The sequence below is a fragment of the Gigantopelta aegis genome, chromosome 9 (assembly GCF_016097555.1).
Source record: "Gigantopelta aegis isolate Gae_Host chromosome 9, Gae_host_genome, whole genome shotgun sequence".
In the NCBI taxonomy this organism is placed as follows: domain Eukaryota; kingdom Metazoa; phylum Mollusca; class Gastropoda; order Neomphalida; family Peltospiridae; genus Gigantopelta; species Gigantopelta aegis.
In genome coordinates, this window is record NC_054707.1 from 36,647,403 (window position 1) to 36,659,200 (window position 11,798).

An 11,798-nucleotide genomic window follows, 5' to 3' on the forward strand; every position below is an offset into this window, starting at 1 on the left:
TCCATTTGGGGGGGGGGGGGGGGGGGGGGGGGGGGGGGGGGGGGGGGCAGTGACATGAGGTGGAATGCCAAGGGAACTTTGGGGGAGGTTTGGAGGGGGATCGTAAAAAAAATGAAATTTAATATATAATAAAATTATAACTATCGCAAAATTTAGCCCCCCCCCCCCCCCTTAGATCCGCCTCTGGTTAAATATATACAATCTTATTCACTTAAGGTAATCTCAGCACTAAGATCACTTTGTAAAAAGGGGCCCTGACAGGGTTAACGCTTATGATTAATGCAAAACAAAAACATTTGTTTAGTTTTCACCTGACGATGTCAATATTCAGTTGACGAAACGTTCAGATTTTAAACTTGTGGTTTTAAACAGAGACTTTACTTTTATTAAAACAAAAACATAAAAAGAGATGATTTTACATGATTGTTCAAATATAAGATAAATTATTTTCATTTTATCTTTTTTAATTTCGTGGAATATGCATCTTATATGCACTAGTTTGCACGTTGTAAATCAATGGTGATTTCACCGATGTACTAATTGTGGTTTATACGGTTTACAGTTGACACTAGATGTGTGAACCTGACGACGTGTGTACCGTCAGACTACGACTACATCGACGACTTGCTGCAGGGAAACTACGACCGCTTCTGCGAGTAAGTAGCAACTTTAACAATCTATAAATAAAGCTGATATCGTGTAGAAACGGTCTAATATTCATTAATAAAAACAAATGTTTCTCGTACTTAAAATATCCAAATAAGGTTATGTGCGTGAGAGAGAGAGAGAGAGAGAGAGAGAGAGAGAGAGAGAGAGAGAGAGAGAGAGAGAGAGAGAGAGAGAGAGAGAGAGAATGGTGTGTATGTCTATGTGTGGGTGTATGTGTGTGTGTGTTTATCTGTTTGTTTGTGTGTGTGTGTGTGTGTGTGTGTGTGTCAGTGTGTGTGTGTGTGTGTGTGTGTGTGTGTGTGGAGCTCCACCTCAAACTTAATTTGTTTTTTGTTTTCAATATATTCCGGGGTAGCAAGGATTGAACCCCAATAAAACTGTGTTCATTCGTTGCAACTTATTTTCGTTCTTATATCCAATTAAAGGTAGGATCAACTCAAACAAGAGCCTTATGTGTTGGAAAGGTGCATATCCGGACCACCAACACATACTGACACTTTAACAAATGAAAAACGCGTAATTTTAGAGTTAATAAAAAAACATGATTATTCCTGCTAACTGGGGGCAGCCATTTTGTTTCGTTTTTGTGACGTCCGGTGGTATAGCTTGGGGCAAAGTGACGTCAGCTCCGTCCATCTCCTCAATGCACAGTGTAAACAAACGCGCTAATTTACGACAAGGCTCTTCTCTTTCATCAACCTGACTTGTAAAACAACATAAATGACTTGAAAATATAATAAACTATTTAACTAAATATATTTCAGGTTGCATCAATAGATCGAAATGGAGTTATAGTATTTTTCTTTCTTTTTGTAAAATCCAAAGAAAAAATGCATATTATTAGACCTATTGGTTTTGTTTCTTCAGTTCGAAGACTAATTCCTGACTTGACACGTTAGGTATTACGTAACCACCAGGGTAATGGGTGTATAGACCGCGACGTAACCACCAGCTCGCCAGAGGGCGTATTCACTGGGATGGTACAAAATGGCTACGCCCGTTATATATAATAGCCATCACATTTAACCGTTTTATTAATTAACTATACGATTATACTTGTTGATATTAAGCAATAATGTGCATTATATATAGTTGAATATGCATACCAGGCCAAATGCCTTAATTATCCCCTCTGTTAAGGTTTAAGCACGTTGTCCTGGGCACACACCTCAGCTATCTGGTATGTCTGTCCAGGACAGTGGGTTAGTTGTTAGTGGTTAGTGAGAGAGAAGATTATATAGTAGTCTTACACCTACCCATTGAGTCGTTAAAACTCGCTCTTGGTGGTAGCCGGTACCGGGATGCGAACCCTGTACCTACCAGCCTTATATCCGATGGCGTAACCACGACACCACCAAGGCAGGCCGGTATAAAACGTCTCCTTCGCAGTACCCCCCCCCCCCCCCCCCCCCCCCCCCCCCCCCCCCCCCCCCCCCCCCCCCCCCCACACACACACACCACACACAATTCTCTGCACCTGCCATTTATAAACTATAACTCTGTGTTATATTATAACTCTGTGTTATGTTATGTTTAACCGGCCTCGGTGGCGTCGTGGTTAGGCCATCGGTCTACAGGCTGGTAGGTTCTGGGTTCGGATCCCAGTCGAGGCATGGGATTTTTAATCCAGATACCGACTCCAAACCCTGAGTGAGTGCTCCGCAAGGCTCAATGGGTAGGTGTAAACCACTTGCACCGACAAGTGATCCATAACTGGTTCAACAAAGGCCATGGTCTGTGCTATCCTGCCTGTGGGAAGCGCAAATAAAAGATCCCTTGCTGCCTGTCGTAAAAGAGTAAAAGTTCCTCTAAAATTAACAGTGTCAGAATGACCATATGTTTGACGTCCAATAGCCGATGATAAGATAAAAAATCAATGTGCTCTAGTGGCGTCGTTAAATAAAACAAACTTTACTTTTTTTACACCAGTGTACTGTGTTATGTTATGTAGTGTCCAGTGTATTGTGTTATGTTATGTAGTGTCCAGTGTATTGTGTTATGTTATGTAGTGTCCAGTGTATTGTGTTATGTTATGTAGTGTCCAGTGTACTGTGTTATGTTATGTAGTGTCCAGTGTACTGTGTTATGTTATGTAGTGTCCAGTGTACTGTGTTATGTTATGTAGTGTCCAGTGTACTGTGTTATGTTATGTAGTGTCCAGTGTACTGTGTTATGTTATGTAGTGTCCAGTGTATTGTGTTATGTTATGTAGTGTCCAGTGTATTGTGTTATGTTATGTAGTGTCCAGTGTACTGGGTTATGTTATGTAGTGTCCAGTGTACTGGGTTATGTTATGTAGTGTCCAGTGTACTGGGTTATGTTATGTAGTGTCCAGTGTATTGTTTTATGTTATGTAGTGTCCAGTGTATTGTTTTATGTTATGTAGTGTCCAGTGTATTGTGTTATGTTATGTAGTGTCCAGTGTATTGTGTTATGTTATGTAGTGTCCAGTGTACTGTGTTATGTTATGTAGTGTCCAGTGTACTGTGTTATGTTATGTAGTGTCCAGTGTACTGTGTTATGTTATGTAGTGTCCAGTGTACTGTGTTATGTTATGTAGTGTCCAGTGTACTGTGTTATGTTATGTAGTGTCCAGTGTACTGTGTTATGTTATGTAGTGTCCAGTGTACTGTGTTATGTTATGTAGTGTCCAGTGTACTGTGTTATGTTATGTAGTGTCCAGTGTACTGTGTTATGTTATGTAGTGTCCAGTGTATTGTGTTATGTTATGTAGTGTCCAGTGTACTGTGTTATGTGTAGTGTCCAGTGTACTGTGTTATGTTATGTAGTGTCCAGTGTACTGTGTTATGTTATGTAGTGTCCAGTGTACTGTGTTATGTTATGTAGTGTCCAGTGTACTGTGTTATGTTATGTAGTGTCCAGTGTACTGTGTTATGTTATGTAGTGTCCAGTGTATTGTGTTATGTTATGTAGTGTCCAGTGTACTGTGTTATGTTATGTAGTGTCCAGTGTACTGTGTTATGTTATGTAGTGTCCAGTGTATTGTGTTATGTTATGTAGTGTCCAGTGTATTGTGTTATGTTATGTAGTGTCCAGTGTATTGTGTTATGTTATGTAGTGTCCAGTGTACTGTGTTATGTTATGTAGTGTCCAGTGTACTGTGTTATGTTATGTAGTGTCCAGTGTACTGTGTTATGTTATGTAGTGTCCAGTGTATTGTGTTATGTTATGTAGTGTCCAGTGTATTGTGTTATAATACTGTTTCAGTACCATGAGGGAGATGCATTTTTGTTTGCACGTGTCAGCGTCAATCTGCAAGATCTCGGACGAACTCTACCAAGCGATGACACACTCCAGGAAGTACCTGTTCCAGACATGCAGACCTCTAGGACTTGCTGTTGCAGGTATCACATTTATCTTTCGTCCATCTCTCTTAATAAACTACCGGTATATGTATTTTCGATAGTAGCACATTTCCCCCAACCAGGACTTACTGGCTATTTTGGCCAAAGTACTCTGTCGTTCGAGAGCTAGATGGACATTTGGACGGTTATAATCGCTCATTTAGACGAAGACATTGTTGAAAAAAAAAGAGACGTCGTGTCGTAGGTTTTTTTCTTGTAGTGTGTGTAGTATGATCAGTATGTAAAATATTTGTTATCAGCAAATTCGCAATAATTAGTGTTAAGGTATTTAACGTCAAACCAGTATTAAATTTTATAAAATCACACACAGTGCAGGTTGACCCCCCACCCCCACACCCACAATATAAAATCCTGGCTACACCGGTGCATCAAACATATAGTTATATTGTTGTATTAGCTCGGAATCTTACTTACTCAGTGGTAGACAAAAATTCCACGTTCTCAATATGGAGTTACCTCTGACAGCAGAGAGCAATTGTATACTACTCAAAACAAGTTAAGAGTCAGTACATATGTTGCATGTGTAACTGTATTTTACAATAATACCAGCGTATTGAAAACAACAGTATTTTCACTGTTAAATTATCATACACTATGTCTGTAACTTATAAACCAATGCCGCAAACACTATTCGATGCCAATATTTTTGGCACCAATGGTCTTGCAAAAATGAACAAAATAGCGAAAAATTACCGTACATTGTATCGATTACATGAAGCTATTCTGTGTGTATAGAAGGTTAATTTTACTGAACATGAAACACACGTGCAAATGTTGTTGCACGTGCATAGGTTTTAGTCGACATACAGTTAACATGTTAGCTTGGTACAAGTTTAAAAATCGGTATGCCTTGCAGGAATATGACATTAGAAGATAGGGGTAGGGCTCTCGCCTGGCTTCAAGATGGGCAATGGCAAAGAAATGTTGCACAAAGACTTAATGTTAGCCGAAGTGTCATTGGGCGGTTATGGCAGCGTTTTCAAGCCACAAATTCTCAACAAACACGTCCCCGTTCTGGCCGGCCAAGATCAACAACAAATCGACAAGATCGGTACGTTGTCAATATGGCCCTACGACAACGTACTGTCACGGCAAGAAGATTAAGAGATAATCTTCGAACTGCTACTGGTACCTAAATGTCAGATCAAACCATTCGTAACCGTCTAAGAGAACAAAACTTGCGCAGTCGACGACAAGTAGCTCGCCCACCCCTTCTGCCACGCCATCGAGCCGTACGTCGCGAGTGGTGTACACGTCATCGTCGCTGGACACGTCAACAGTGGAATAGGGTTCTTTTTACTGATGAGTCACGGTTTACATTACAGTTCAATGATGCCAGAATAAGTCTATCGCCGACCAGGTGAAAGGTTTGCTGACGTCAACGTTCGACAATGTCACATATATGGGGGTGGTAGCGTAATGATCTGGGGAGGGATTTCTTTTCACCATAGGACTCCCCTTTACGTTGTAATGGGAAATCTGACTGGTGTTCGATACAGAGATGAGATTCTTCGTCCTTTGGTAATCCCTGCACATGGAACCATAGGCCCAAACTCCGTCCTACAGGATGACAATGCGCGACCGCATACATCCAGAGTGGCAACGGAGTTCTTACAGCAGCAAGGGGTCATACGTATGGATTGGCAGGCATATTCCCCTGACTTGGCACCAATAGAGGTTTCTTGGGACGAGTTGGGAAGAAGACTGCGTGACAATTATGCCCCTGCTAACAATCGCCAAGAATTGGCACAGAACCTCCAAGCAGAATGGCAAGCAATCCCACAGGTCTTCTTCCAGAGGTTGGTCAGCAGCATGCGACGTCGTTGTACCGAATGTCTTGTGTAACAGAAATACACTTTACACAACCTTTGTATTTTGCAATAGTAAATGTTCAGTACAATAAACTACTGACCCTTAACTTGTTTTGAGTAGTATAACTTTAAATGTCCGTCAAGCTCTCGAACGGCAAGGTTTTTTTTTCAGAAATATTTATACTGAAACACATTTTAATTTCTCTAGTATAGGTGATCAATTTGAATGAAAACAGTTCAGTAAAATTAAGGAAACGGTACTTAATATATTATTGTTGACAGGCATTGATAAAATCAATTATGTAGCAATATGTGGTTGGCGGGTTCTATTTTATGCACTACTGTGGGTAGGATTTTGCACAACGGGATGAAAGAAAGAAATGTTTTATTTAACGACGCACTCAACACATTTTATTTACGGTTATATGGCGTCAGACATATGGTTAAGGACCACACAGATTTTGAGAGGAAACCCGCTGTTGCCACTACATGGGCTACTCTTCCGATTAGCAGCAAGGGATCTTTTATTTGCACTTCCCACAGGCAGGATAGCACAAACCATGGCCTTTGTTGAACCAGTATCGGTATCTGGATTAAAAATCCCATGCCTCGACTGGGATCCGAACCCAGTACCTACCAGCCTGTAGACCGATGGCCTGTCACCGATGCCACCAAGGCCGGTTCAACAGGATGAATTCTGTTCATATCGATTCCATCATGGTCAGGGAACCTTTGTGAGTTTCTCGTTCCAACCAGTGCACCACAACCGGTCAAAGGCCGTGATAGCTGCTTTCCCCGTCTGTTGGAAAGTGCATATAAACGATCCCTTTCTGCATTAGGAAGAATGGTGCTGGTTTCCTCTAATGACTACGTGTCAGAATTATCAAATGTTTGATATCCAATAGCCGACGATTAATCAATGTGCTCTATTGGTATTGTTAAACAAAAACAAACTTTAAACTTTACTAGAAATATGGGGTTCCTTTCAATGATTCCTAATTTAGTAACACAAATGATTAAATGATTACTTTGAAGTAGTATAGTCGTATGCAGATATACATCTTTCTTTTTCTTCTTGTATTTGCAGCATCACCAGGAACTTCTATCAGAAACACAGGATTGTGGTTTGCAGTAGCAATCCTAGCAAGGACAACAACCTATCTACAGTGACACTGTACAGCACAATACCATATCATCCATCACATCAAAATAACACTGGTTGATCCAATGCCACCTTTGCCTTATTTATTTATTTATTTATTTATTTATTTTCATGCCTGTATTTAAGTGTATATATACTATCGCTATATGCATTCAATGTAGTTGTGTAGCTATGGCTATGAAGAAAACCTGAATACTTTTTTATTAAAGTGTAATCATGCTAAAAAACTTCCAATCAGAAACATGGATGTCACCAGAGTATTTGACCTTGAAGATAATTTATTCAGGTCAAAAGATCAAATTTCGGTTTTCATATATTTTTAAAATGCTATATAACACTTGTTGTTTTATAATGTAATGACTTTGAACTTCATTTAAACAGAGTTAATGAGGTTATGTAGTGTGCAAAAAGTTTAAAATACACAGATGATTGTTATAGAAATGTTCCAGAAAAAACTACTTTCCTTAATGAATTGAGTCTTCAAATAAGGACATAAACTTATGTAGCGATAGTACTTTGATGTATTCAGTTATTTAATGAACACTGCTATTATCAAGAAAGGTCAAATATATAACATTTAAGCCTGTGTGTCAAACACAAAGATAGGAAATCATTCATTCAGCAGAGCAATTAAGACCAATAATTGGAATAAGCATCGATTATTTCTGCTGGAATGATCCATGCGAATTAATGTGTCAACTTTCTGCACTGAAAAATCAGTTAAAGCTACATTTGCCTTCTGTCCCGAAATTGGCCACTGGCAATGTCGGAGGTTAAATCCGTGATGGGCACCATAAAAGTTCCCATACTCGTCTTGAAAATCAAGCATTTCAGAACACTTCATTTTCTTGCTTACATGTTTTATTTAAGAGTACCATAACCTATTAACTGTGTATGTTTGAACATATGGCAATTATGCACATATTGTTATGTATACAGAAAAGTACTCTTAAAGGGTGTATACTACCAAATCAAATCCCATAGACGACAATAGTAACATATGTGGCTAAAACTCCTACCTGAAGCGTATCGATCCAACATAAACGCCACGGATATAAATACTACAACCCCTCACACTTAAATCGAATCAGAAAAAATTGGGGGTCAAGCGGTTTGTTTCTGATATAACGGGTAGCGTCTAGGACTACCCTAGTTCATCACAAAATTCTAGTACTTTTTTTTTTTTTACAGGTACCCCATACATGTTTCAAGCACAAGGCTACTTAACAGTGTTACTAGATGAAATAAAATTGCATAATTTTTTTACCCAGATGAAATTATTATTTTTACAACACACTCACATTTATAACTAATCACAGGACTTGTGTTCACTTCTCTATCAAAAGTTGGGTGCACCTCGAACTTTGAACCAGCCGGAAGTTATTTGGTTTAGTACTACCTATAACGAACCGGAAGGGACTGATAGTTAGTTCGTTATAGCAGTAATTTGTTGTCCATATTTGCATAAGTTGGGTTATTAATATACAGTGAGATAAAACGGGACTTTACAATCAGTTTGTTCTATGCAGTAGACCAGTAGTTTGTTCTAAGCATGTTCGTTATGTGTACTTTACTTTATATGAATGTACGTATACAATATTTATCTAAAATAAATGTAAAAAACTAAAAGGAGTATAATTATTGTTTTTTTAAATGGCTAATTACTGAATGTGTGATTCAAGAACCATTATTTGCAGCAGTGCTTCATTGTTGCTGTAGATATTTATCACTTCTTTTATACCAGCACAATATGACACGGTGTCCAGTAGAGTCAGCCCTCACAAACAACTAAACTGTACCATCGGGTTTCATCTCTTCACATTAACTTTAACATTAGCTGTGAAAACCAGTCCAGCAAGTGAACATGCCTTGGCTTAAAGTTGCTTCCAAAAATGGAGATGATAAACTTAGTCTGGTTTCCATAAAAACTGTAGCAGGTAGCAGACCAAAGAAAATATTTGGGGCCATAGGTCATAGTTAGTCTGTGTCAGATTGGAGACAGGTTGGGGAAGATGAAACCGGTTCAGTTATGCCAATCAGCTGCAGAGTGTCTGCACTGGTTACGTTTGTTACAAATTCTCATTTAATGGAAATTAGGCTTTATCTACTGAAGATAAGTTGGTTATATGATGAAACCAATAACAAACAAATTAAGGAATGTACATAGAGAATAATACATGAGTGGCCATTAGAAACCATTTATCTCACGAGTTGTTTTACAATGTATCTAACGAGCGAAAGCAAGTTTCATACGTTTTTAAACGAGTTGTGAGATAAATGGTATCTAATGAACATCAATGTATTATTCTATTTCTTACATATCCTCAAAAAACAGGTTTTAAGCAAATTTTAACATCTTTTCCGACTAAAAGTTATTTACAGCCGTTGCACTTGTAGCTGACTTAAGCATCACAGACACATAAATATCAGGTTAGCTATACATTACAATCTAATCGATTTCCATCGTGTAGTTTTTCATTGGATGTATGGCATTGGTGACCTAGTTATCACCTAGGTGCAGCCAGTCGTACGTTTTGAAATTGTTAATACACCTATATGTGTTAACAACCACGTGTAACCAAAAATAACGCATGGTGTTCTCAACAACAGGTGTGTAACAAAATGATTTATTGTTAACTAAAAAATAAACAAAAACAAAAACACCACAGAATGTTTTTTAATAATGAACTAAGTAAAACTGAAAATAGGACATTTTATTTGAAAGAACAAAATAGCATAGTAATATGAATAGATGTTTGCATGAAAAATTGCACTATTTTTGAAAAAGCAATCCTTTGCCATCACATAGGCTACTTCGTCCAATGTGAAGCAAGGGTTCTTTTACATGCACTTTCCCTGTCAGAACAGTAAATACTATGTTATTTGATATACATACAATTCACATTCATTACAAATCAAATTAAAAAAATTCACAGCACTACTGTAAGACATTTATCAATCTAGAAGGAAGCCCAACCACATGTGGAGGATATAAGATAATACCCCCACCTCTACCCATTTAATGGGGGGGGGGGGGGGGGGGGGGGGAGTGTTACAAATGGATGCTTTCTGCTGCTTTGTGGGAAATTCTGAAGAAAAAATGTTTATAGGTTTTGATGAGTGTTTAACTGATACATTTCAAGCTGGATTAACAACACATGCATTATGTTTTTAGTTTAGTTTAGTTTAGTTTAGTTTAGGAGTTTTTAATTACGAATCTGACCAAGTATTGGCCCAACCACTTTCTATAGTCTTGTTTTGCCAACAACAATCAGGGGAAGCTCTGGATGATCAAAACATTTCGCCAAATTATCTAAAAAATGCAAAACCTATACTTATTTTCAAACAAAATATTAATCATTGCACCAATTTTCTTCGCCAAATTAAAATAAAAGTTGCCAACTGTTCTTTAAATTCACAACTGGCGAATTTGGCAAGTGACAAAGCTAGCCCTCACAATGAAAATTGTCCAAGTTAAATCAGTACACTCAACATTAAAATAATTTTGAAATACCACCAATGACCGTAACTTCAACAGTAGAAGTGAAAAAAACTTGTCGCATAGCACCAAATGGGTCAACTCACCAATGCAAAACTAAATAATGAAAAATTGATGATAAATTGAAACAACACACATTTAAAAAATTACAGTATAATATTTACAGCTTGAACTCACAGTGAATATTAATTTTTTAAGTATTTGCTACAACTTTATCAGCTAATAACTTTCAGTAAATGTGTTTTATTTTGGTATAGTGACATCCAAATTATACTTTACATCTGCAATTACACATCACATCCATCAAGGAATTTATCTGAAAATATCTCTTAGATAATAAGTGTAACATGCAATTTGGAAGCAAAATACTAAATTCATTATATCTGTCCAATTCTGACAGCAACATTAAAGATTCTAACAAAGTTTTAAGATATAAACAAAAATCAATCTCTCTCTCGCTCTCTCTCCCTCTCTTTCTCCCTCCCTTCCTCCCTCTCTCTCTCTCACGTCAGTTAACTGCTTTTAGTTAAGGATTTTTTATTCTTACTTTTTGTATATAATTATGTAGGTTTAACAAAAATAACAAGAAATTATGGCAGTTGGGTTAAAGGAAACAAAACTGTAGATGTAGGTTTGAATTTAGAAACCAGATGAATGTAAGTTACCATGTTTAACAGCAGACTAGCTCACAAAGATGACTGAATGAATGAATAGATGAATAAGCGAATGAATGAATGATTTATTGAATGAATGATTGATTTACCAATACCTCTGCATGGAAAATACAGAGGCTATGGGGAGGTCACAAGATGGCTGACTGACTGACTGACTGAATGTAAAATTATTTAATACCCTGGCACAAACAAAAAGATGATACCCATGTTCTAATGTTCTACAGATGTATCAAGAGGGTGCCAGGATCCATGTAAGGCCACAACTGTGCAAAACATGAACAAAACAAACACAAATAAAACATCACTGCTGCAAGAACAATAAACCTTTGCTATGCAAGATCAGTAACAGGCAAAATGTGAGACAGCTTCTGAATTATAACAGTATGATACCTAGATATCATAAAGGGCTTAAATAATAGATTATGAAAAGAAAGCAAACATGTAAAAAAGGCTAAAATATATTATTGAATTATTATTATGACTAGATGTTTCAACAAGGAGATACATTAGTTATATTTGTATGGTAACTAAAATAACAGTCTGTATTTCTGTCTATTAATGACAATATAATATTACCATTATCTAATGCAGTCAATA

At 37.6% G+C, this 11,798-nt stretch overlaps 1 protein-coding gene across 1 annotated transcript in view; it reads left to right on the plus strand.

The window, feature by feature from the left end:
* Positions 1-7,094, plus strand: part of LOC121381115 — a 28,257-nt gene extending 21,163 nt beyond the window's left edge. Inside the window, exons 10-12 of the mRNA XM_041510233.1 lie at positions 563-656; positions 3,898-4,034; positions 6,954-7,094. Coding sequence (XP_041366167.1) covers positions 563-656; positions 3,898-4,034; positions 6,954-7,036 — 314 coding nt within the window. The 3' untranslated portion in view covers positions 7,037-7,094. The remainder of the gene's footprint in view (positions 1-562; positions 657-3,897; positions 4,035-6,953) is intronic.
* Positions 7,095-11,798: the final 4,704 nt, after the last annotated feature.